The 27,254-nt window shown below is 42.9% G+C and overlaps 1 protein-coding gene and 2 long non-coding RNA genes across 7 annotated transcripts in view; 1 reads left to right on the top strand and 2 right to left on the bottom strand.

Annotated features, from left to right (window-relative positions):
- LOC146504724 (uncharacterized) overlaps positions 1-27,254 on the bottom strand; it is a 236,660-nt gene that overhangs the window by 4,789 nt on the left and 204,617 nt on the right. The window lies entirely within an intron of this gene.
- LOC146504731 (uncharacterized) lies at positions 1,508-5,316 on the top strand. Of its 3 annotated transcripts, XR_014877717.1 has the most exons (8): positions 1,508-2,117; positions 2,663-2,702; positions 2,850-2,896; positions 3,203-3,247; positions 3,918-3,947; positions 4,408-4,476; positions 4,684-4,758; positions 5,155-5,316. It is a non-coding gene; the product is annotated as an uncharacterized LOC146504731 (long non-coding RNA). The 3 variants fall into 3 exon arrangements; XR_014877716.1 differs by lacking the exon at positions 2,663-2,702 and having other exon boundaries at positions 1,510-2,117; positions 5,155-5,313; XR_014877715.1 differs by having other exon boundaries at positions 1,510-2,702; positions 5,155-5,313.
- macroh2a2 (macroH2A.2 histone) lies at positions 10,879-23,220 on the bottom strand. Of its 3 annotated transcripts, none has more exons than XM_085182918.1 (9): positions 22,724-23,220; positions 21,162-21,339; positions 16,705-16,811; positions 13,707-13,904; positions 13,428-13,532; positions 13,252-13,351; positions 13,084-13,173; positions 12,756-12,930; positions 10,879-12,417 (listed from the first exon to the last, which is right to left on the bottom strand). In XM_085182918.1, exons 2-9 carry the CDS (start codon positions 21,331-21,333, stop codon positions 12,252-12,254), a joined length of 1,113 nt encoding a protein of 370 aa, XP_085039044.1. In that variant the 5' UTR covers positions 21,334-21,339; positions 22,724-23,220; the 3' UTR covers positions 10,879-12,251. The 3 variants fall into 3 exon arrangements, with proteins under 3 accessions (XP_085039044.1, XP_085039043.1, XP_085039046.1); XM_085182917.1 differs by lacking the exon at positions 22,724-23,220 and adding an exon at positions 22,621-22,644; XM_085182920.1 differs by lacking the exon at positions 22,724-23,220 and adding an exon at positions 21,454-22,602.

Genomic DNA, 27,254 nt, shown 5'->3' with positions numbered 1-27,254 from the left:
GTGATATTGTTTAAATGCTGTCATGATTTTATGTGAACATTTTGTCATTTGTAAACTATACATAACATTGATTCTACATTGTAACTGATCTGATGTTCTACAAAGTGCTTTTAATTAAAAATAGGCAAACATTTCTTTGTTTCTTTATTCAACTTTTGAACAGTGGTACTTAGTAAGTACATATTCAGTAAATGCAAATTATTTACATGCCCCCCTAAACTAAAACATTATGGGTTATTCAGAACAGAACTATGCTTGGAAAAATATTGTCCCATCAGTTGATCCAACTCCTCCACAGTAGCAGGTGGAACTTTTCTTTTTTGAGGACGGCTTCTTTTACCTTTCAATACGGATGGTCTGTTTATGTTTTGATCAAGAACCTTTTTTAAGGGCAGCTGAAGAGGAGAAGTCTATCTTATGGCCAACCTCTGGCTGTATCTTGGTCATATTACCAGGCAAAACCCAGTATGCAGGTTCATCTGTAACAGTCCTTGTGCCACAGATCCTCACTGTTGCTTCTACATTAAACAGAAGAGCAGTGACGTGGCTGCAGGTCTCCACGACTCCGGCCATACAGCTGCAGTGGGCGTCTTCAACCTTCCCTGTGATGCTCACAGTGACCTGTGGCTGCAATGCTGCAATTCAGTCTTTAAGAGTGCAGTACCTGAAACACACACAGACAAAGTTCATTTAAAGACAAGAACTTTAATAAGCCAAGGCCGACATAAATGTGTTTTATTTACTTTCAAATCCATTTATCATAAATGTAACAAATAAAGTGTTTTTATGTATCCATCTATAGAACCCTGCATGTTATATTTTAAATCTGCATGTTTCCTTTTAGAAACCTATCAGCAAAAAATGAACCTAAAGTATGCAATGCAAGGATGTAATCACTTTCAAGATGGAGAAAACATAATGTTCGACTTTAAGTGACAATTATGGACACCTAATATGATAAGGAGATTCTGCAGGTCATTAATCAATGTATAAAACTAAAACAGAATGTATTTTTAGTGACACAGCACACAAACAAGGAAGCAAGATGTGTAATTAGGATTATTTATAATAAATATGAATTAATTAGTGCAATTTCTTTAACCATAGAGAATAACTAAATCCTTCAGGACAATGTCACATCAATGCACTGAACTCACTATGTTATCCCTCTAACAGAGCCTCCACGTGTTCTCACTGTAATTTCCCCTCATGAATGAATTTATGCTGCACTAATTTGAATGTTCGGGGGAATCAAACGCATTTTACTCACAGTACTCAAGCTGACTTACCTTTGTTTGAATGACGGCGTACTCACAACGTGGAGGCTTAAAAATAGCCAAATCTTGTACCCAATCCTTGGTGAATTGGATGTGCGCCTCCAGAGATTTATAATTGTGAAATTGGTGCGCCGTGTATGCTCTGACTCCACAGACTCCATAAGTAGATCATGCTAAGTCACTAGCGGTTTGGTCTTCAGGGTTTCTACTCCACGGCTATATTTCATACGGGTCTCTTTGCCTCTGGACACAATCTGTCTCTATACCGTCATTTTCTTTTGAGCTACGTTTCAGAATGGTTCGTAGCAATCTTGTTTCGATTCGTGGCCTGCCAAGATGGTGCTGCGCTCCCACAATGCATTGCGACATTACGTCTACTCCAAAGCCCTTTGCGTGCAGAAGAGTATGCGCATGCGCATTGCCATGGTGGTTTAAAAAAAAAGATATAATGAAAAGTAATTAATAAAAATTAAATATTTAAACATTCCCACAAATGTGCAATGAACGTGCAAAAACTCTCTTTATTAGTTGTTGCTGTTTCTTTCTTTCTTTCTTCCTTTTTTTTTTTGAAACATAACGACGTCTCTGAGGCGCGAATTCCGACAGTGAGAGGAACGGCCGGATACAGGAGACGGGAAGAAACAAGCCGATTATGTTCGCGTTAATTAAGTGGTTGGAAGATGTAAAATTCTCAATTCTGCCAACTGAACATATACGAGATTTTAATGAGGATGAATAATTAGCCGGCATGGAGGAAACGGACCTTTATTTGGTGGAGTGGCGACAAGAAGCCAAAAGGCGGGTGGCCGGTCTATGAAGCCTCCATCATCAAGCTAGCAGGTGCCTTTTCTCATATAATATTACTTTATTCTCGCTTATTTGGCACGGAAGCGTAGAGCTGCCACCCAGGCAAAAGAGAAATATAAGTATATCACGTTATAACGTGAAAAGTTTATCGTTCTAACAATATACTGTCATGTTTATACAATATACTTTTCACGTTTGAACAACATGTTTGAACAACATTGTACGAAAAATATACATAATTATCACGTCCGTACAATATTGTGCGAACGTGATAATTATGTATATTGTAATAACGTGATATTATATTATACAAACATGAAAAGCATAATGTTAGAACAATAAACATTTCACGTTATAACGTGACATAGCTCTATTTTTCTTTTGCCTGGGTGGCAGCTCCACGCTTCCATAATTTGGTAATCAAAATATGTAACTTAATTAATTATATTGTGACGTACTTTTGACTTTTCTTATTATTCTGCCTTCTCAGAAAGGGAAAAAAATACAAATAAAACTGTTTACACTTGTTATACACAATAACTATCAAAACCTATTCACATTTAATTTGGCTTTCACAGAAATCCCACCTCTCCTTCTGGCTACAGAGTACTTACCAAGGTTAGAAACAAAGCACAGTTATGCTTTATTAATGGTCGCTAATTACAATGTTCCACATTTCCTTGCTTTTTAAGTCATTTTTAGGCTTTTTAAAGTTTTTGTTTTTTTGTTTTTTTTAGCAGTAATGTTTCTGCCTATTTATTTCAGCCCATGAAATCGAATGCAGATCTTCCTGATGTGAGATTTACATAAATGTAAGTAATTTTGTTTGTCATTAATGTTGTTGCTGTTGTTGTTTTTGTGCAGTTTGCAATCATATAAACCTAGCAAGCATCAGTCAGCACAGTGACTAACCTGAACAGATTCTTGCTTTATTCACATATATTATATGTAATTATATATACCTGCACATTGTACCTAGGGTTGCAGCCACTTGGCCCCACCCCATTGTTGTGACAGCCCTGATTGTACTTATACACTGCATCTGAACAGGGAACAGTCTGCCACATTAATGTATTTTTAAGTGGCTTGTTTGTAATACATGAATTTGTTTCTTACAGATGTCAAAGTCTCAACCTCACGCTGCCCTCCCCCATCCTCCTAAAGTAAGTATTTGTTGTTGTAGTTTTTTATGCAGTGTCTGTGTCACATGCTAATCATAATTATTGAAATAACTGTTTTCTAACAGATTTTCCAAAACACTAGTTATGTTTGTTGACATTCAGACCAGTACTACTGCTTAGACATTGCTTAGTGGTCATGCATGTTTGACAAGCTTGTTATGATACCAAAACAGTAGGCCTATCACAATAATCGATATATCGACACAATACATGTACATGACCTCAATAATTGTTGATGATGCAATTTATCTGCCATTATATTTACAAAAATAAAATATAATAATAACAACACAATAACATTAAATAACATTGTTTTCTATTTGTTAGAAAATTTACTATTTATTCAAGTTTTTATGGTATCTAATATTTTGATACCTAATTTCCATGATCTAAATATTTTAAGAATTAGATGTTGGTTTGTCAATTGAAAGTGTGTAGATCTTGCATTATTATGGTGAGATTCTCTGAGATTCTCTGATATTCAGTTACAGTTCACAACACAGCTACCTGTACATGCAGTATTATACTGTAAATATAAATCTCTGCATTTAGCATCCCACTAGAAGAGTCACAGTTACTGCCTCTTTTTTTTTTTTTTTTTTTTTTACAAATACCTGTACTATTACTAACACATTTACTGCTTTACTTTTAGCCTGTGGATACAAATACAGATTTCCTTAATGTAAGTTGTGCATTTTAATTACATCATGTTATTTTTATTATTTATTTATTTATTTTATTTTACATTCAAATATTTCAAGCTTCTTGGTTAAAGAAGCTTTATTGCTAGTAGGTAAAGAATAGTTCACCTATAATTGATATTCCCAATTAATTTCTCACCTCTGATTGAATGCCTTTGTTTGTTGGCCTTTTTTGACTATAACAAAACATTTTTGCAGGATATATATGGTGAATTTATATGCACAGATACAGTCGTAGTGCTTGACACATGCACACAGCAGTAGATGTACTAAAAAGGAAATAATTACAATCATGATGTTGATTGCTGATGTCAGTATATATATTTTAGAGGAATGTTTTGTTTTTCACCCAAAATGAACTGTATTGCTTCAGAAGAGATTTATTACCCTACCTGACTCTTATATATTGTTCTGTTTTTTGTTTGTTTTTGTTATTTTCAGGTTCAATGGTGCGTGTTCTTCTAATGGCCGTCTTCCCACTGGAGGTTTTGATCCACAGCAATTTAAAAGGTAAACAGCTTTGAAAGTCAGTTCAAATGGTTAGCTAATAGTACTCTAAAAAGCCTACAACTCTGTCACCAGTTTCTTTACCAAAAAGTACCCATAAAAGTATCTCTCAATAGCATATCATTGTAGTTCAAATGTTTAGTTGTACAAATATCAGATTTTTGGAAATCTAAAACTAGTCAAACACTCAAATGTTCAAGCTTTTTATAGGAGGACAGAGCAAAACGGACATCAGCGCAGAGTGAAGAACTGCCCTTGATAAGGACACTATGACAGCCATATATAGTAAGTGAAGACTTTCTGTGTATCTAAAATTGCATACAGCACAAGTAACTTACTTTGCAACAATTAAAATAGGTTGTAAAGTAAGTTACCAATACAAATAGGTGATGATGCATTGTAGTGGTTGGTCTCAGACAAAGAAGGTCAACAGATTTATGAATGCTGGAGGGTAAGGAGAGACGACCAAAAGGGGTGTTAGCATTACTGTAATGTGAACTGGATAGACTTTCCATCTAGGAAAAAAAAAGAGGTAAAATTATGCGTAAAATATATCTGTATTAATATCTGTATCTATATAAACAGAAATATCTGTTTGCTAAATGAAGCCAGCTAACATAAATCATATTTTTATTTTAACTCCGATAAAAGTAATAGAACTGTGACTTTTGTTTGTTACAGTGGCGGTAAGGAAGAGGTTTCCCAATGTGTCCAGAGGGGCTTTGAGGATTGCAGTGAAAGCTGGGGGAACTGAGACTGCTGGAAAAGGAAAAGAAATTACATTTTAAGTATGTTGACTTATGTTCATAGAATCACACACACATATACACACACATATGTGTGTGTATATGTGTGTGTGTGTGTGTATATGTGTATATGTGTGTGTATGTGTATATGTGTGTGTATACATATGTATACACATATGTGTGTGTATATGTGTGTGTGTATATATATGTGTGTATGTGTATACATATATATATATATATATATATATATATATATGTGTATACACACACACATATATATACACACATATACACACACACATATACATACACATATATACACACACACACACATATGCACACACATATATGTGTGTGTATATGTGTGTGTGTTTCTTTTAGAATGTTTAAGTATGTAGTGAGAATAAAATTATGAAATGAATATTCCTTGCCTGATTGATATGCTATATGTATGTTTTAAACATCAAATAAAGATTTCTTTCAGCTGTTACATGTGAATGTGTTTTCTTAGAAATATATGAAGGGTTAAATTTATATATTTTTGAATGATTTTAAATAAGTTTAAATTGTATTTTTAATATATTTTATAAATATATTTCAAAATATGAAAAAACAGCCAAAAATATATGTGCTAAAATACATTTCAAAATATATTTTAAAATATATTTTTTTCCCGTATGGGAACTCCCTGTTAACAGGAAGAGACCTCTAATTGACAAGTGAGCTTGAGCTTCAGTACCGCCTCATGTTTATACGATTGCACGCCTAACTTGACCTTTTTATACGTCGCAAAAGCAAACAAGATAAAGTTCAGTGAGTTTCATTATTTAGCCTGTTGAATATGAAGACAGAAAATAAAAAGAGACACAAATACAAGTTTAAATTTTGAATTTGTTTTATTGATTTTGAATTTTTAAAAATGTCTAATCAATTGTATTTAAATAGGGCCCAATAACAAAAGCTGATTGGAAGTGCTTTATGTTATAAAGAGCCTACAATGCAAGAGAGAAAACCCCAACAATCTGATGATCCCCTATGAGCAAGCACGTGGCGACAGCGGGCAGGAAAAACCCCCTTTCAACGGGAGGAAACCTGCGGCAGAACCAGGCTCAGGGAGGGGCGGCCATCTGCCGAGACCGGTCGGGGGACTCGAATCACTTCTTATCAAATTTCTCTCTTGCTACGACATTTGTGATGTTATGTATTTAGGTATTGGTCTGAAAGAAAAAGACACGAATACCGAGTTGGTGTTCAAAGCCACCATTTCAAGTTGTGCGTTTAAACGGCTTGGTGATGGCTTTGGCCAGCGCAGTGAAAAACCTGACGATGGCAGACGGCTTTTTCTCTTTTGACAGATGTTCAGTCAAGCTCGTTGCAATGAGTCTCGCAGCGATGGATTTCTGTAACTCCAGAGCTACTTGAACATTTTCTACACTCCCAAAGACATCGCGCAGGTCTTTGAGAATGTGCTTCTCAAGGTTTTTAAGGTTTCGGGGAGTTATAATAAGCTCTTTATCCTGCAGTTGGTCCCATACTTCTTCCAGCACCCAACTGTGGATGTTCTCAGAGACACAAATGCACATGATCTTTAATTTTTTAGCTATACGGCTAAATAATTTGTAAAGGATTATTTTGATATGAGCTTTACGGTGAGAAGCGTCTGGCATAGTTTGGTCAGGTTCTGGCTGGGATGTTGGGACGCTCGTCTGTGGTTCTGACACTGACGCTGCACCACGTAATGCGAGCATCACGCTCTGACTCTGGCTCTCAGCCTGGGTGTGAAACCACCACCTCATGACTGCCATGAAAACTCTGACCTTTCTGTTGATGTAGGCTCTTCTGAAACGATCAGGAAAAGTTTCAGGTGCCGCGGGGGAAGCGTGGTGGGCGAGCATTTCTGTGAGCTGCTTGGTGAACTCCGGACTTTTGCCCATAGAAATGTTTTTAAAGAGTTTGAGCTCACAGGTTTCATCGTCGCTCAGATCTTCTACGGTCTGAAGCGGAAAATCATCAACCAGCTTCTCCACTGACTCACTGCTTTCGTCCTTCCTCGTGCTCTTAAATGTTGCCCTGATGTTTTTGACCGCGCGAAGAATCGTTGCTTTGGCGAACTGCTTCGCAAAGAACGCTTTAATCTTAGCTGCGGTGTTTTTTAGTGGCTGCTCCAACTTACCTTTAAACGATGCAGGAGTGATAACTTCATCGCTCTCTGAGGAACTTTGAATCTCTGCCTCGACTGAACGAGTGAGCTCTTTTGCAAACTGCTCGCTCTCTTTGATCATTGCTGATTTCAGCTTCTTCGACTCAGGATCTTCAGTTTGATCCACAGCTGGGAAAAGCTCAGCGACAGCCTTTTGGAGGACAAACTCCACAGTTTTCTGAGTTGCTGTATTTAAGCTGTCCTCTGAGCCTATCACGAGTCTCTCCTGTTGGCCATCCAGCTGTTCTTCTGGGACATCTTGGCAGTCTAAAATGTCAGCGTCCACCTCTGAATCAGTGAGGCTGACGGTGTCAGCGCTCCTGCCGACAGACTTCATCATGGAGATGAAAGCTCGAATCATTCTCCCACCAAAATGGATCATTTTGTTCAGTCGATTTGGAGGAATGATGTGCTGGTTTTCTAAAGTTAAGCCTGTTTGACTGTCAGCAGACTGAGCAGATTGAACACTCAGCAGAACCTCTTTAACAAAGAGCTGCTTGAAGTTTTTGGTGCTATCCTCGTGGCCGTGATGGTCTGCTTTCAAAGCTTCCACCAAAGGCTCGGGAAGTATGTTGCCCATGTTTTCCAAAACAGCCTCCTCCGAGACTTCAATGTTGGCATTCTGGGCGAGCGTTTGAAAATGCTTCGACGCTATTTCAATGGTCTCTATAATGGCCTCAGCCAGAAGAGTCTTCGTGGTGATGTCAGGCTTTCCTGCTTTAATGGAACGCCACTGCTCAGCTGTCATATTTGCAAAGAAGGAATCGATGACAGGACGAAGACGAGCAGCTGTCAGTTCGTTAATGTTCTCAGTATTTATGTTTTCCATTTCTAATGCTTGTATGTTAGAACGGCTTAAATGACTATCTGTTAGCTTTTGAGTTGATCGCGTCTGAAATGGACCTTCCAGGTTGAAAGCGTGTAAAATGCAAGTTGCAAGTTTGTGTTTCAGAGACAGTTCCTGCTCCTATTTATGGCTTTTTTGGCTGATGACGTCAAACAGAAGTTCAAAGGTTCAAAGGCAAGCCGATTACGTCACAGTAAATGACTGTTCCATTGTCCCCGCCCCTAGCGACTGCTTAGCAACCGTTACTATGTACCCTCCGGCAGAGAGTTGTTGTTGATATCGCGATAAAAGTTCCGAGCCACAGAAAAGCCGCTGGATGATTTGAGAGTTTTTCACTTCAGATGCTGAATGAAACTTTACCTGTGACGCGTTAACAGGTGAGAGCAGCCAGCCAATCAGCGTTCAGTTTGCTGCGGAAAAACTCCTTTTAACGGCGTTAGTAATGGAGGCACCGTACGTAGTACGTGCACTACGTGGACTACGTACGGTGCGTACTATAAGTACGAGAAGTGCGGAAGTGAGAGGCGTGTGAAATGGGGTCTAGCCTTCGTCGCGCTGTTCAGGTTGCCTAGCAACCATGATACTAACCGCGAGGAACGTCTCATACAGCTTTGTGTGACAGAAATGAAGGAGAAAAATGTTTTGTTGGTCATATATTAGAGAGACATGGTAAACGAGAAAAGATGACTAAATATATCTATAAATATAAATATATGTACACTAGTGATTAAATAAGAAAATCTTGAAAAGAAATATGACGGAGGGCAGATGTGATATTGCACAGGAATGAGCAGCAGAAAATTACAGTATTGCACTTTTTAAATATAAATATCAATAACAATAAAGTGAAGTGACCAGTGCAGATTAAACACTTGTCAAGCTGCAGCTTCTGAGTGTGTTGTGTGTGTTTAAGTGTTGTGGTTGAGGTGTCGTATGGCTTGATGGTAGAAACTGTTTTTGAGTCTTGTAGTCCGAGCAGACAGACTCCTGTAACGTCTGCCAAGAGAAAATAAACATCAGATTTTTGTTTTTCTTTCAGCTGAGTTAACTTTGAACATCTGTCTGTGACGACACAGAGCTGCTGTTTGGCTTTTGTGAGTTTTTGAGGATGGAGGTGATCATTTCTGCCACTAAAGTAAAACTCCATCCATCAGGCAGAGATTTCATACCTGCTGATCTCTAATGTGGAGCCTGCAGTGGCAGGACTACAGCTTCACAGCATAAGTTAGCATGACGATTGTAAGAAGCACCTCTGTAGCACAGAAAACCGCGAACGGGGATGCACAGTAGTGCAATTCATCCTGATCGGTGATTGGTCAAAAGTCTAGAGTGAAAGGAGAGGCTTGTGATTGGTGGAAAATGTGCAATGAAGAAGTCTTCTTTTATTCATTCAGTCTATTTTTCTCTTTATCAGGTGATGTTTCAGCTCCTTTATCCCACCTGACGCCTGGACTGCTGTCTGTGATCTTCAGCATGATCACAATGTCTTATTTATGTATTTTGGCTGGTTTACAATGACAGGACAGTCAGCATTATCAGTGTATATTCCAATAAAAGCATCTAGTTTTTACTCCAACATCGATGAGGATTTTCTTTTGGCTCTTTTGAACCAACAGGTTGGAAAATCTCCTGAAATTAAGAGCAATTAAAAATCAATTCCTTTCTTTTCTTCTGTGATTATTATGTGCAAAGACACAAGAGGAGTCTTTGAGGTTTATCCTGATGAGACAGTGTAATTGTTTTACTTTTCTACTGGTAAAATCTGAAGGATTATTCATGCCATGACACTGTCATTTACAGACAGGCAAGAAATTAAAGGCATGCCCTGAACTCTTGACCCACACAGAGAGACATTGTTGCACTTTGCTGCATGTTAGGCTTCACTCGTCAAAGGTAAAAGAGTTGTACAATCATTACAAAGTTGCTATGAGAGATCATGTTTGTCCTGTGACAAATAGACTGAGTAGTTGATTATGAAAATGGCGTGATCACACACCGTGGCTTTCACAGTCACCTGATGTCAACCAAGACTATCTGGGGAAATTTGACTCACATAACAGATAATAGCTCTGTTAATGTTTCCTAATGTTTCCTGTACTTCCTCAGGAGGCTGAGGTCTTTTAACATCTGCAGGAAGCTCCTGAGGATGTTTTACCAGTCGGTGGTTGCTGGAGTACTTTTCTATGCTGTGGTGTGCTGGGGGAGCAGCACAGCAAAGAAGGACTCATCCAGGCTGGAAAAACTGATCAGGAAGGCTGGCTCTGTGGTCGGCATGAAGCTGGACACTCTGGTGTCAGTGGCAGAGAAAAGGACACTAAAGAAGCTGCTGGATATTATGGACAATGCTGGGCATCCTCTGCACACGGCCATAAACAACCAGAAGAGTCTGTTCAGTGACAGGTTGCTTCTCCCAAAGACAAGAACCAACAGACTTAAAAACTCCTTTGTCCCACACGCCATCAGACTGTTTAACTCCTCTCTGGAGGGGAGAGGGAGGGGAGACAGGAGGACAAAGGAGGGGGGAACAACTAAGCTGTAGTGCCTCTCCACTTCACTGTGTAATTACCTTTTGTGCAATACTTTTTGTTAATAATCATACTTGAAATGTGCAATTCACTTGTATTTTTATTCACTTGTATTTTTATTTTTATTTTTATTCCTATTTATTCTATTTATCCCCTTTGTATATTTTATCTATATATGTCTTTGTATTTATATATGTGTGTGTGTGTATATATATATATATATATATATATATATATATATATATATAATATTCTTGACTCTGTAACTTCTGTCGGTGCTGTGCTTTTTGGAAAACAAATTTCCCAGAGGAACCTACCCGAGGGATTAATAAAGTTTTATCTTATCTTATCTTAATCAATTCCAGGAAACACTGAAGTTGTTGCGGAGGCATGTGTTGTACAAATACTTCCAAAACTTGTCTTTGCCTGCTTGTACACATTGCTTCTTTGGTTCAGGTCTGTTGTGTGTTTCTACATAGTTGTGTCTTCTAAACCTTTTGGCAGAGAATAACTTAATAAGAAAAACCCCCTAAAAAACACATGTTTAAGGCAGATTAAAGCCCAACTTAGGCATTCGTTAAGTAAATCCACAATCTTCATCCCTGATCGATCGCTGTGGCACCACCACGTTTCATCTCAGCAGCGTCTCACAGTGGTCATTTGCGCTGAGCCGTGTACATTTTCCAGTATTCGTACTGGTGGTGACACCTGTGACCACAGCAGGTTTGACAGTTGGATGGACTACTCTGCACAACAAAATGAAATGATGCTAATTTATTTTTGAGTCAAACTGTTCAACTGAGGAAAAATACTACAGAGACAAAGACATATACAACCAATATCTGTTGTAACTGTAACAAACACAGAGTCTTTGCAGTGTGCACTAGTAACAAACTTTAAAGGTCATTCAAGAATGAAGCCAAAGCAACCCAGATCAATTAGACAGAACTTCGGTAGAATCACAGATGAAGTTTTCTATCAAATGGCATTTCTAAAATCCAAAAGAGCCTCTTATATACACAGGGTGTACCGTGCCTCCAGCTGTGCTTCTACTTTAAAACAATATTGTGAAAAATGAGAGGAGATGGTAAGAAGAGGTGCTGACGCTGAGCAGACCTCTGGTGTAAAACGCTTTTATTCCATAGCCACAGGTTTGGATTAGTAAACTAAATATATCAGAAAATACCGATGCTGCGAAAGAACTGTTACATTTGTACATGGATATAAAAACAGTGAAACGAGGAGCCAAGAGAGCGAACTCTACCCACTTAAATTATCTACGCTAGAAAGAAGACGACCGTTGAAGGAACAGAAATGTGAACAGCACTCCACACACAGATTTCTTCTTTAATCCACATGGAAAGCCCTACCGTGGGACCACCTACCTATACCAACAGTGACAAACAACAGTTAAAAAATAGCCCCAAACACACGCGCACGCACGCACACACCGGCCATCCTCATTTGGCCTCCAGCTTGGCCATTTCCTGAAGGTATATTCCGATGCTCTCGCTGTCAAACAGCACAAAGTAAATGTTTTTCAGAGAGGAGCTGGTGCAGGACACAAAGTGGTTGGAGATGGCCTTGAGGATGAGCTGAGCGGCGGTTTGCTTCGGGAATCCGTTCCTGTGGGAAACGGACAAATGAGAGTGAGGAAGACAAACGACAAAGCTGTTTGTGATGAAGAACAAACGGCAGAGCTACGGCTAAAACTGTGTCAGCAAACGTGTTGGGTCTGCAGGCTGACTTTGCTGCACCGATCAGTGGAGCTGGACGTGCACTGGACCAGACCCACACTGTTAGCTGAGGCCCTGGGTGAGTGTGTCCTCCCACTGATACACAAGCTGAGATCAACGTTACTGTCACGGCGAGGTCGACAGCTACATGCTCATTTACTCATGTCTAACCAAAGTCGGGGACCAATGAGACGCGTCTATGAGGCGACACTGTGTGATGGAGCTCACCGTCCAGCAGGCAGCGAGGGGAAAGCCACAGACTTGAGCTTCTTCTCCTCTGCTGCTGACAGGCAGTTCTTCACAGTCTTCTCCAGCTGGTCCTCACACTTCTCTGAGCCCCACTGTGGGATGTTACAGTGGATGATGAAGCGGGCCGCCATGCCACTGGCCTGGCTCACTGCCACTGCAGGATGAAAGCATGTTAGGGTGACCACCGTCTGCGCCCAGTCTAACAGCTGATCTCTGTTTACCAGGCCCAGATTTGCATGTATGATGCTGTCTCAGCTACGTCCTACTGTGGACGTGATTCAGTGGCTACGACGGCGCAGCTGCGTACCTGATGCTACCTCCAGAGGCCCTTGTGCTTTCCTCAGCTCCTTAACTCCTTCCAGGAACTCTCGACCTCCAGCTTTCTCCAGGGCGTTGCCTGAAAGACCAGCACAGCAGCCGCTCAGCATGATGCATGACAGAAACCAGACACGTCACATGACCCGGTGCTGCTTACCCACACCGTCTTTGAGGTCCAGCTCTGCATTGGTCGGGTTGATGATTCCCTCCACCTTGATTGTTCCAATTTTACTCATTTCACTCTCTGTTAATGAAAGCTGTGGATTCACAAAGACAAACAGCTGTTAGCAGTAACACAACGCGCTGTGACTCTCAGACTTTAACGCGGCTTACTTTCTGCCCGAGGAACAGGCTCTTTGCTGACAGGATGGTGAATCCGTCACCAGGACCGTCTTCCACTGTGGAGTTTGATACAGCCTCTTTGTCATTGTCTGTGCTCTTTGCCAGATGGAGAGAGAAACGTTCACTTAAATCAGCATTTAAGTTACCAAATGATCTTTCTCTAGTGCATGAAACCAGCTCTGGTTTGATTGAACAAACACACACAGAACACACAGCTGTTAACAGAAGAAGGGTTAGAGACTCATCATCATCAGAGATGGGCGCACTGACCTTTGGCTTGCGTCCTCGTTTGCCTTTGACCTTTTTGAAGGTCTTGGTGGGCTTCTTGCTCTTCAAGCGCTCCTCCTGCTTGTCTGTCACAGACACCTGGCTGTCCACTTTCACTCGGCCTCCCCTCTTCTTGGAGAGCAGCTCTGGGTGGATGCGAGGTAGGACCCCTCCGTTTGATATGGTCACTCCTCGCAGAAGCTGATGGAAGAAGCATTTTGATGAACTCATGTCTGTGAGGAAACGTCTGTGCACACGTGAGGGACCATGTGGTGACCTCCGTCTTTATTTGAGGATGACACAAAAATCGCTCCACAGCCGACAGGTGAATGCTGTTTAACACGCTGTAGTGACGGCTGCACTGTGAGAGAGATGCATGTATGTAGAGGGTTTTAACATGTGTGTGCCCATGGTGACAGAAAGCTTCATCATCTAAATGAATTATCATGAACATTACCCTGCAAACAGACAGAGAAGAAGAACTGATGTCAAATAAAAAGATGTTCACTTGTTAGTAAAATATGAGAAGCTCATAGAAGTCAGAGTGCGGCACGTTGTGCACGCTCGGTCTGAGCAGCCCGAGGCTTTCCAGGCCGATGATGTAATCTCGCCGTGTCCCAGGTCAGCCCTGGGGGAGCGTGCCCCGAACACCTCAAGGCGGGACCCCCTCTGCTGAGGAGCAGGAGCCCCTCTCCAACGAGGCCGGCCGCCTTTTGAAGGAAGCCGCATTCAAACAACTAAAAGCTCGGCCTGGATCAACAACTGCAGCGCCATCTGGTGGCAGATAGCTACATAACATTCAGGACACTGAGCAGCATCATCCTCAGCCTGTGAAGGAGGATGATGCAGCTCCAGATGCTTATTTCACATCTTATTCAGAATAGTTCGATTCACTGTCGTCTGTGGGAGCTGCGATTGGTCGGGCTGCCGGGGATGATTTCACTCACCGACGTCCACATCAAGCCGTAACCTTCATGTGTTTTCTGTCCAACTACTACAGCACACAGAGAGAAATCCACACAGACACACGAAAAGCCCCGAGATCCCCCGACCGTGTGCTGAGAGACGCCTGAGAGGCAGGTGACGACCAGCTGGTCAAAGCTCTGAATGTCTCAGTTATTTACTTACCGATTTCTTACTCTTTAGCATTTACGTCACACTTCAACGTTTCTGATCATCAAACTCATTTTAGTGTTAGCATAGCAATCCAAACCTACCAGCTCTGTGTGGAAATGAACTGTCCTGTAATATCTGAACTCAGGTACAGCAACAGTGAAACATGAGCTGTGTCCCAAAGCGTCGGCTGCTTCCTCCTGAGGACGCATTTGTAGGCCGATTATGTCACAGCCAGGCGAAATGCGTCCTCCATTTCCACAGATTTGAAGGATGGGTCGCGTGTGTCCTTCGTGGCCCAACCTATCCCAGAATTCATAGCGCGGCCCAGCTCAGTATCCAACAATGGCGGCAGCTAGTTAGTTTTAATATTACTCTTATTATTCTTTCTGGGTCACAAAATAAACGTTTAACATATTTTCAGGCGAGAATGTAGCTGCGTAAACCTCAAATATCTGCTCAGTTTATCAAGACACCACATATTTTCAAAAGTGCTCCGACGTTTTCGGAGACGTCTGTGACCCACCAGCTCGATAGTGAGCCGGGGGGTTCAATGGTCACTTGAGCCAGCGAGAGCAGCGGACTCCCGCTTCAGCGTTTTCAAACCCACCGCGCTCTTTCGCTACTCAGGTTACACATGATATATAAGTGACTCAGATAACTTAAAAATGTTATTGTTTGGCTTTTTCGGTGTTTGATTTGTTCCTGAGTAAATCGTTTGGCTGAGATTAAAGTTATTAGATTAAATAAAACTTCATTAATCCATCGAGTGGGTTCCTCCGGGTTTTCACACAGCTGAACGTCAAACAGAAGAATGATTGGTAAAGTAAATCCGTTGGGCTTTCTTGGCCTTTAGTCAGTAACTCTGATGGCAAAAGAACCAAACGGACGGGTGGGACAAAAACACTAACAAGAACTGATTAAACAGACGAGACGGTCGAGAGTTTACTCCAGTGTCCTGTTAGATTTCAGACAGCAAGGAGCAGACGGCCGAGTTCATTAAACTCCACCCACACAGCGGTGATGCAAATCTGACCGTCGCACTTCACAGCCTCAACCAACCAGGGCTTGTGGTTACATCAGCAAGTATTTACGCTTCTCCTCGTTTGTCTTCTGATGAGGCGGTCCTGAAAACACGCATCAACTTTTAAACGACCTTTAAGGTCAAACCTTCAATAAACTTTGGCAAAAGGTGTAAAACACGCTGGTCAGTTTGATGTGTTAGCGTCCACGTATGCGTCACGTATGTGTCACGTATGCGCCACGTATGTGTCACGTATGCGTCACGTATGTGTCACGTATGCGTCACGTATGTGTCACGTATGCGTCACGTATGCGTCACGTATGTGTCACGTATGTGTCACGTATGTGTCACGTATGCGTCACGTATGCGTCACGTATGTGTCACGTATGCATCACGTATGTGTCACGTATGCGTCACGTATGCGTCACGTATGTGTCACGTATGCATCACGTATGTGTCACGTATGCATCACGTATGTGTCACGTATGCGTCACGTATGCGTCACGTATGTGTCACGTATGCGTCACGTATGCGTCACGTATGTGTCACGTATGCGTCATGTATGCGTCACGTATGCGTCACGTATGCGTCACATGTCACGTATGCGTCACGTATGTGTCACGTATGCGTCACGTATGCGTCACGTATGCGTCACGTATGTGTCACGTATGTGTCACGTATGCGTCACGTATGCGTCACGTATGTGTCACGTATGTGTCACGTATGTGTCACGTATGCGTCACATGTCACGTATGCGTCACGTATGCGTCACGTATGCGTCACGTATGCGTCACGTATGCGTCACGTATGTGTCACGTATGTGTCACATGTCACGTATGTGTCAGGTATGAAGCACTGTGTTACCTGGTTCAGCTCCTCGTCGTTGGCCACAGCCAGCTTGATGTGCCTCGGAGTTATTCGGCCTTTCTTGTTGTCCCGTGCTGCGTTTCCTGCCAACTCCAAAATCTCAGCTTGCAGGAGGAAACACACGGTGCACACTCATTAGACATATTTAAACACGTTTACTGTATTTTCCTTCAGTCAGCGTGTAACAGAGTGTACTGGTGTGAAGCTACACGACTGCAGCAGTGAGTCTGTCTAACACTGACTGATTAAACTCATTTTGTTCCTATATGCTAAAAACAGCATAATCACAGCTAACAACAGGTCAGATGAGCTGTTAGCAGCATTCATGGATCTATAACACTTTATAAACTATATATTCTTCATGACAATAACCTCCAGTTTATATCCACAAAGCTCTGATTGTGTATAAAACAGCTGTGGTCAGACGTGCACAGACACGAACACATCTGGTTCTTTTTCCAGCGTGTATATAAAACATCTTTAATTACTAATCTAATTACTTTAGACAACAACAATGTGTTGAGACGTGGTAAAAGAGAAAAGACTAAATATATATGTATCTATAAATATAAATATATGTACACTAGTGATTAAATAAGAAAATCTTGAAAAGAAATACGACGGAGGGCAGATGGGATATTGCACAGGAATGAGCAGCAGAAAATTACAGTATTGCACTTTAAATATAAATATCAATAACAATAAAGTGACCAGTGCAGATTAAACACTTGTGAAGCTGCAGCTTCTGAGTGCTGTGTGTGTGTTTAAGTGCTGTGGTTGAGGTGTCGTATGGTTGGTGGTAGAAACTGTGTTTAAGTCTTGTAGTCGAGCAGACAGACTCCTGTAACGTCTGCCAGATGGTAACAAGGAGCTGATGTGCTGCTGTGGTCCTTGATGATGCTGTGTGCTTTACGGAGGCATCGCTGGAGGTAAATGTCCTGAATGGCAGGAAGCCTCGTTCCCGTGATGTGCTCTGCTGCCTTCACCCTCTGTAGTGATTTACGGCTGCTGGCAGAGCAGCTTCGTACCAAACTGTGATGCAGCTCATCAGCAAGCTCTCGATCGCACACCTGTAGAAATGTGAGGTGATGTTGGCGTCCATGCTAAACTTCCTCAGCCTCCTCAGGAAGTAAAGCTGGCGAGCTTTCCTGATAGCAGCGTCTGTGTGAAGGTCCAGGAGAAGTCCTCGGTGATGAAGCTGCTGACCCTTTCGACCTGGACACCGTTGATGTGGATGGGCTGGTGCTCGCTGACTGGTCGTTTCCAGTAGTCCACTATCATCGCTCTAGTTTTGCTGATGTTGAGATTCAATCTAACCTTGTGTTTACATTTTATTTTGCTGTTGTTGCTGTAATAACATGTAATATTATTATAGTTACACACCCACTGATGTTTAGATAAGTGTCCATCAGCAGGCTGGACCTCGTCAGCTTACTGTTAGCTTGCTTTATCCCTTCCTGCTCCGCAGTGTTCGGGATCCCTGCTGTGTTCAAGCTATTGTGTCCATGTTTCATCCATCCAGCTGTGATTGGAGGAGAAGTTGAAGAATATGGACGTCCCTCTCCGTCTATCCTTTCTGTGCCTGTAGCACTGACAGCCAAACAGCCCCAGAGCATGATGCCACCACCATGCTTGACCTTTGTGTTCTTAGGTTTGCAAAGCCTCGACTCCTGCAGGATGACCTCTCTCACTAAGGCCAAACGTTTTTCAGGAGGCACGTGGCTCCTGTTCACGGCAGGCTTGATGTTTCCTGGGTTGTTCCCGAACACCCTAACCTCGTCATCTGAGAGCGACAGTTACCCTGGCAAAGTGGCTGCACATCGGAATAACTGAACTGCTTATCTTGGAGTCTGCAGGTGTTTAGAAATGGCTGCTTCCCAACGAGTCTGCTCGCAGGGCTTCACTGAACTGCATGACAGTCACAACAGTGTGAGGAGTGCTACAGTCACATGAGGTTTCCCACTTCACGGCAGCAGCATGTGCTAAACGGACCGATTCTTACATAGCTTCTCCCAGAGTCCTCAACATGCCACATCCACACCAACTACCATCCACACCAACTACCATCCACACACATCACACCAACCACCATCCACACACATCACACCAACCACCATCCACACACATCACACCAACTACCATCCACACCAACTACCATCCACACACATCACACCAACTACCATCCACACACATCACACCAACTACCATCCACACCAACTACCATCCACACACATCACACCAACTACCATCCACACACATCCACACCAACCACCATCCACACACATCACACCAACTACCATCCACACCAACTACCATCCACACACATCACACCAACTACCATCCACACACATCACACCAACTACCATCCACACCAACTACCATCCACACACATCACACCAACTACCATCCACACCAACTACCATCCACACACATCACACCAACTACCATCCACACCAACTACCATCCACACACATCACACCAACTACCATCCACACCAACTACCATCCACACACATCCACACCGGCTACCATCCACACCAACTACCATCCACACCAACTACCATCCACACACATCCACACCGGCTACCATCCACACACATCCACACCAACTACCATCCACACACATCCACACCAACTACCATCCACACACACACATCCACACCAACTACCATCCACACACATCCACACCAACTACCATCCACACACATCCACACCAACTACCATCCACACACATCAACACCAACCACCATCCACACACATCCACACCAACCACCATCCACACACACACATCCACACCAACTACCATCCACACACATCCACACCAACCACCATCCACACACACACATCCACACCAACCACCATCCACACACATCCACACCAACTACCATCCACACACATCCACACCAACTACCATCCACACACACACATCCACACCAACTACCATCCACACACATCCACACCAACTACCATCCACACACATCCACACCAACCACCATCCACACACATCCACACCAACTACCATCCACACACACACATCCACACCAACTACCATCCACACACATCCACACCAACCACCATCCACACACATCCACACCAACTACCATCCACACACACACATCCACACCAACTACCATCCACACACACACATCCACACCAACTACCATCCACACACACACATCCACACCAACTACCATCCACACACATCAACACCAACTACCATCCACACACATCCACACTCTGACGACGCATCGGAGAGTAACTCGGGTGAGTATCAAGGATATTTGGCGTGCAGCCTGGGGCAGTCAGGGATCGAACCACCAACCTTCTGATCAGTAGATGACCTGGCTCCTCTACCTCGTGAGCTACAGCCACCCATATGTCATATCCTGTCACATGTCTGTTGGCCACACCCACCAGTCTATCTAACAGTCTTTGGCCTGGTAGACGTTTCTGTCTAAAACACTGAGAACAAAGAAGCTTTCAGCTGATTCCTGTGTAAATGTGTGTTTGGTGTTTCTCTACGTCTCCTTATCTCAAACAGAAACACTGAGATCTCGATGCATCGGAGATGTAAGATGTTAGTCCTGTGTTTTGATCCTTCAGTGTCATCTTTGCTTCATATGTTTTTGGTTGTCTGTCTTTTGTTCTCATTTGGACGTATGGAAACAGTCATCAGTTCATCCTCCATGCTTTCAGTCCACCGAGTCGTCTCTGGTACAAACACACTGTTTGGAGCAGCCGTCAACATCCTGTGTTTAAATACTATCAGATGTCATGTGACCACCCCAGCTGTGTGCTATGATGCACCTGTAAACATGACTGTAGTATGTGCTACTCTGCATGTCCCTCCAAAGGTTTCATAACATATAAATTACAGTCCAATTATTTTCAGTCATTTTTATTTCAAACCTAAATTTGATTCAAAGTTTCAACATTTGTCAGATTAAACGTGTGAAACATTTCCTGTTTTACAGGCTCCTCCCATATTCAGCAGTGAGTCACCACAGCAGGTAGCATCACACATTTGATCTGACAAAGTTTCATCCTCCTCCGGGATTTCATCCAACAAACACATTTAAAGCAACATGTTTCAAAGAAGCTGAGACGAAAAGGCTGTAAAGATACAGAATTACATTAGTTGTTTACAGGACACAGAGGGACTGTCTTTGACCTCATCCAGACCCAGTGAGGTTAAAAAAGTTTAGCTTTAGTTAACGTTCATTAATGTTGAGTCAGAAATGCATCAGAACTGTGAGCTGTTCTTTAGAGTCAGTCTGCCTCTGTAAGTTTCACAGGTTAAATGTCCATCATATATATATATATATATATATATATACCCACATTAGGGATTATCAAAGTACTCTGAGTGTTGCAGAAATTCAACTTTGAATGATGTCCCTTACACATGCCACAGCACACTGGACACACTCACATGCTCTCATGTATTAAACTTACCTGCCAGGTACTCAATGACAGCTGCCATGTACACAGGAGCCCCCATGCCAATGCGATATTTGTGCGTGCCGATGCGCAGATACCGCATCATGCGCCCCACTGGGAAGATGACGCCCGCCCTGGCTGAACGGGACAGCTTGGTGGCCTTCTTCTTTCCTCCTCTGGCTGACATGTTTGTCTGGACACAGTGACAACAGCCAGTGACTCGCACAAACATGCTAACAATAATGAAACTCGTTAGCAGGATGCTCGGTTCTTATAAACTGTACTAAATAAATACGTGTGTCCTCACAATTTCCACAACACTCAGCCGCAGTGCAGCCAGATCAGTGCAGTGGCAGGTAAATAACCCTTCCCATCATCCTGATGACACGTTTTAACTGTAAATGAATGCACTGTTTTATAGCCACTGCCAACTTAGCATCACAAATTAATTAGCATGACTTTGGGGAGAAAGCTGGAGGGCCAGCAGAAACACAGGGAACAGAGAGGACATGAAACTCCACCCTGTGCAGGCAGATGGCCCCGCCCCTCCCTGAGCCTGGTTCTTCTTCCTGTTCAAAGGGAGTTCTTCCTTCCCACTGTCGCCAAACTGCTTGCTCACAGGGGTCATATGATTGTTGGGTTTTCTGTGTTATTGTAGGGTCTATCTTACAACATAAAGCACCTTGAGGCGACTGTTGTTGTGATTTGATGCTGTACAAATAAAACTAATTGAATTAAATAGAGTTCAATGGAAACTGTACATTAATGAATATTAATGATTCAATCAGAAACAGCGAGTTATTATTTGACAGCTTTTCGAGCATCATGTGTCCACAGCTGTCCCCACATACACGATGCTCAGGTGAGAACATTGTTGTGACGTCAGCCAGGTGGAGACGCAGTCCCCGCGTGAACACTTTAGCTGCGTGTGCTTTCATTGCACATTCTTTTACACGTGTGTGTGTGCGTGGTGTCATAATGAAGGGCACAGTGTTTGTTTTCCACGCCACGCTACTCGGAAAGGTTATCGACATGCTGCGGCCTGCATCCGCGCCGCTGGAGTCCACGCACATCGTGCCCACGTATGTACAAACAGCATCACGTCGCTGGTGTTAATAGTGTGGATAGTGTACGTGCGTGTAGTGTACACGGAGAAAGAAGGGACGCGACCTCCGCGTGCAGGCTAACGTTACTGTACCGAGCTAGGTCGGAGCCACGCAGGCGACACCTTTACGGCGTCGCCACAAAAGCCTCACTTTGACGGCTGGCTCACGGAAAGTGTCGGAGCCGGCTTCGCTCCCACTGAGAAGTGTTTTTATCGCTCCACGGACACGCAGTCAGCGTGAACACGAAGCTACGAGCGGACGTTAGCTAGGTCAGTCGGCACCATGTAGCAGCGTTTCACGGCTCCGCGCACATCCCGAGTTACCGACACAGACATGAACCTGAACGAGCCTTTTCTCCACAGACCCACCCGCCCCTTCGTTTTCCACGGAGGCTCCGACACACGGGAAGTAGCGCGTCCCCGTCGATCCGGATATGCGCCGTGAAACATCAAATAAAGCCCAAGTTTCTACCTGTTTTTCTCACGTCAATCTGCGCGAACTTGTGACGCTCCTGTGCAGCAGCAGACGGGCCGTGTTGTTTCGCCGTCCTTGTGCCCAATAATCCTGGCTCCAGACCTCAGGAAAAAATCCCACAGTGCAAGCAGGAACAGCGTAGTCTGGTCGGAGGCTGGCTCTGTGCTACTGATGCTGCAAAGGGGAAAAATTCAGCAGAGGGAAAATCCTGCAAAACGCCCCCCGACAGCTTTAACGGAGATAAACGAACACAATGCAAAGTAGCTGCTGGTAAAATCCACATTAGCCCAAATAAATAGCTCACAGCCTAAAACGGCACCACAACAGGCCTGTGAGTGTGTTTACTGCATATCCCTGCGTTTGTTAGCCAAAGAGTGAAGGCTGTGAGTCCAAAGTGGAAACAGGAAGTGGACATCTGTCCCTAAGCATCCAGACTGGGGGTGTGAGACTCAGGCAGATAATCCTGGAGACATCACAGTCAGATCATTTAACTGCAGCTCAGGAGGTGGAGCAGGTCACCTACTGACTGGAAGGTTGGAGGTTCGATCCCCAACTCCTGCAGTCTGCATGTATCCCTGACCAAGATACTAACTCCAAGTTGTCTCCGATGGGTCCATCGAGTGTGAATGTTGTTAGAAAAGCACTCAGTTTAGAGTCAGTGAGAATGGGTGTGATTGGGTGAATGTTGTATACAGCGCTTTGAGTCCTCTGGAGAGTAGAAAAGTGCTGTATAAGAATCCATTTACCATCATTTGAGTCCATCTTTAATTGACCAGAGCCAATAGATGCAGGCACAGCTACATCCACCTACTGACGATCTGCATGCGTTATAACGTGTTTGCCTTGCTTCTTCCTAACATCACTACACAGTGTTGAATTTCACAAACATTATCTTAGGATGTGAGCTTCTCTGTTGTGCTAAACACTGTGTTAGTGGCACGTCCTGCAGCTCCCCCGTCCCTCGCATGATTGGAAATAGCTGTTTGTCGTGTACATTAAACCTGAAGGGTTCAGAAAAACTGTCCCACTCTCTGTCACATTGTTTCACATTACTGTGGTTGTTTGCCAATGCGCAGACTAGTAATGACTTCATGAACTTCTTCACTAATAAAGTTTTTATCATTAGAGAAAAAATGACCAATAATCATCCCACAGATGTAATATTATCTACAGCTACTCTTAGTTCCATTGATGTTAAGTTAGACTCTTTTTCTCCATCTTTCTGAGTTAACTTCAATAATTACTTCCTCCAAACCATCAACGTGTCTTTTAGACCCCATTCCTACAAAACTGCTCAAAGAAGTCCTGCCATTAATTAATTCTTCGATCTTAAATATGATCAACCTATCTCTAATAATCGGCTATGTACCACAGGCCTTCAAGCTGGCTGCAGTTAAACCTTTACTCAGCATCTCTAGACCCAGCAGTCTTAGCTAATTATAGGCCAATCTCCAACCTTCCTTTCATATCAAACATCCTTGAAAGAGTAGTTGTCAAACAGCTAACAGATAATCTGCAGAGGAATGGTTTATTTGAAGAGTTTCAGTCAGGTTCAGTCACCAAAGTGCTGCTCATAGGGGGTCATATGATTGTTGGGTTTTCTCTGTATCTATGAAGCGCCTTGAGGCGAGATTTGTTGTGATTTGGCGCAATATAAATAAAACTGAATTGAATTGTTTGCACATTTTTTTTACATTTCAGTTGATGAATTTTTATTTTTACGGTGATCATGTTCAATGGGATGGGAATAAGGATGATCCCACCACAACAGAGCCTCCAGTGTGTTTTACAGATAGATAGCTTGTACCTCTGTCCTGATGTGCTCCATACACACACATATAACCATAAATTTCAAATTTGAATACATCAATCCATAAAACCTTTGCATCCACTTTCAGAGATATCCTCACAATGATTATGGATGAGCAATGAGGTGACAGTTGCATTGTCAGAGGGCCAAATGTCAGAGTGGCCTGTTCTGCTCCCCTCTAGTGCAGCCACCAACTGCATTCACCAGGAAGACCCAACTCTTGTTTCTCCCTGCTTCATCTCCTCAGATCCCTGGGAGGAGTGCTGTGCTGCCATATATATATATAGCAGCACAGGAACAAGCTCAGAGTACAGATCCATAGAGGCTGGGGTCCATCACACCAGGTAAGACCCCAGGCTGTGTAAAGATGAGACAATCCAGCACATAACAGCAGGGTGTAAGATGCTAGCAGGCAAGGCATACATGGAACGCCATAACCAAGTGGCCGGCATAGTATACAGGAACATCTGTGCCGAGTATAACCTGGAAGTCCAGAGGTCAAAATGGGAGACGCCCCCAAGGGTGGTGGAGAATGTGGTGGTAGACAAACAGAAGAAGACGGCCGTAGTGATCGATGTAGCGGTTCCGAATGACAGCAACATGAGGAAGAAGGAACACGAGAAGCTGGAGAAATACCAAGGGCTCAGAGAAGAGCTCGAGAGGATGTGGAGGGTGAAGGTAACAGTGGTCCCCGTGGTAATCGGAGCACTCTGCGCGGTGACTCCCAAACTAGGCGAGTGGCTCCAGCAGACCAGAAACAACGTCTGAGATCTCTGTCCAGAAGAGCGCAGTCCTGGGAACAGCTAAGATACTGCAGGACCCTCAAGCTCCCAGGCCTCTGGTAGAGGAGCTTGAAGGAGAGACCGCCCACAGGATCATCTGTCTTTGTGTGTGTGTTGTTTTTACTTAATCCCTTCATTAAGAGCATTTTTCCACTGCTGTGTTCTTAAGATGACATCAGAGGAGTATAAGCAGTGACTGGTAGGGAGGACATGAGCAAAGACTTGGAGATAATGGAAGTATTCTTACGTGGCTTAGTAGACAGGATAGCTGTGAGGGGAACCAGTAGGTGGCTTTTGGGAGTGATGTGCATCAAAACGGTGAGAGTGGCCAGGTCCACAGCGGACTCCGGGACAAACCGGCAGCATTGTGCTCCAGGCGAGATGTAGCTGTGAGACACCTGAGTTATCCAGACAGGTGACTGGGAGAAGCAGTGCCACAGCTGGTCCTTAAATACACAGTTCAGGTGATGGCAGTGTGCTGCAGGTATGAACATGTGGGAGACTTCCCACAGCTACACCCAAAAACCCAAACCTGTCCACCCAGCCCACAGTATAGAGTGGATCATCTGCCAGGTGGAAGGTCTGCAGTTGGGTCTGCAGCTCATGAGGTCTGCTTGTTGAAATGCCCTCGGGGAAGATGCTGAAGTCTGAGTTGGTGAGTTTTAGGATATTTGTGAATAACACATAAAAATCCTTATGCATAGAAAAAAGCACATCTATGAATGTGGACTGTAAAAGTGCTGAGCGTACAGCTTTATATCCCAGTCCATGTTTCAAATTCAAATTCAAATTTTATTTGTCACATACACAGTCATACACAGTACGATATGCAGTGAAATGCTTACACAACTGCTCGTGACCTAAAGAAAAAAAGAAAAGGCTATGAATAAGATGGGAAATAAATATGAAAATTAAAAAGGGTAAATTTAACTAGGAAGGAATAAAATAAAATATAAAAATTAAGTTAAGAATGAGATAACTGTACAACACAAATTAGAATGAAGGGTAAATTTAACTGGGAAAGAATCAGATAAAATATATAAATTAAAGTTGAAAATAAAATAACTGTACAACAAAATACACAATACACAGTATATAAATATATAAGAATGTATGAAGAAATATAAATATATATATACACAATAACAGCAGCTGTACAAGTATTAACTGGAAATGAAGAATATAATGTCCAGTGTTGTGCAATCCACATTATTTAGTGTCTTTAGTGTTTCAGTGTTTTCCTGTTTCTGCAGGAAATCACGGCTGGACTGCTGTAGATAGTTCAGGTGTGCCACATCTTCGTCCACTTTGCTCAGTGTTTAATGTCACATTGTGCACGATTCCAACATACTTCAGGTTTTTCACAGACAAAGAACTGGGAGCAGATTACGTTTACGACAGGCTGCTAGTGACAATGTAAGATTGGCTCTTTACTGTTTATGTAGACACAACATCCCTGCAGTTCAGTGAACGTTATGCTTGAACTATAGGTGAGTGGCTTAACAAACTCTCTCTGCACATCAATGATTTTAAAAATAAAGTTGATTCAAAATGTTAGTGAGATTGTGAGACATTGCTTCCTGAAAGGACAAAAGACAAGCTAGGAACAATAGTTTTAGCTTTAGCTAAATAGTTTTTAGTTTTAGCTCAGGGTCCTGAGAACAGCGTAAGGTTGTTTCTGTCACAATAGGCTGTTGCTGAAGCTCTATTTGACTTCTACCACCAGGGGTCAGTGCAGCATCTCTAATGACTCAGACTACAAACGTCTCTCTGGGTTCACCAGGTCACAGATGATGAGGATTGCAGAATACAGAAAATGTATGCTTCCTGTCTTCAACATGGATAAAGCTGCAATAGTGTCATTTAATATATGGTTCAACGACGTAGGAAGAAGACTGCTTAAAGCTCTGCCCTTCATCTCCGGTTATGGACTCAC

The sequence above is a fragment of the Neolamprologus multifasciatus genome, chromosome 13 (assembly GCF_963576455.1).
Source record: "Neolamprologus multifasciatus chromosome 13, fNeoMul1.2, whole genome shotgun sequence".
NCBI classification, from domain to species: Eukaryota; Metazoa; Chordata; class Actinopteri; order Cichliformes; family Cichlidae; genus Neolamprologus; species Neolamprologus multifasciatus.
This window is presented reverse-complemented; position numbering and strand designations above follow the sequence as displayed.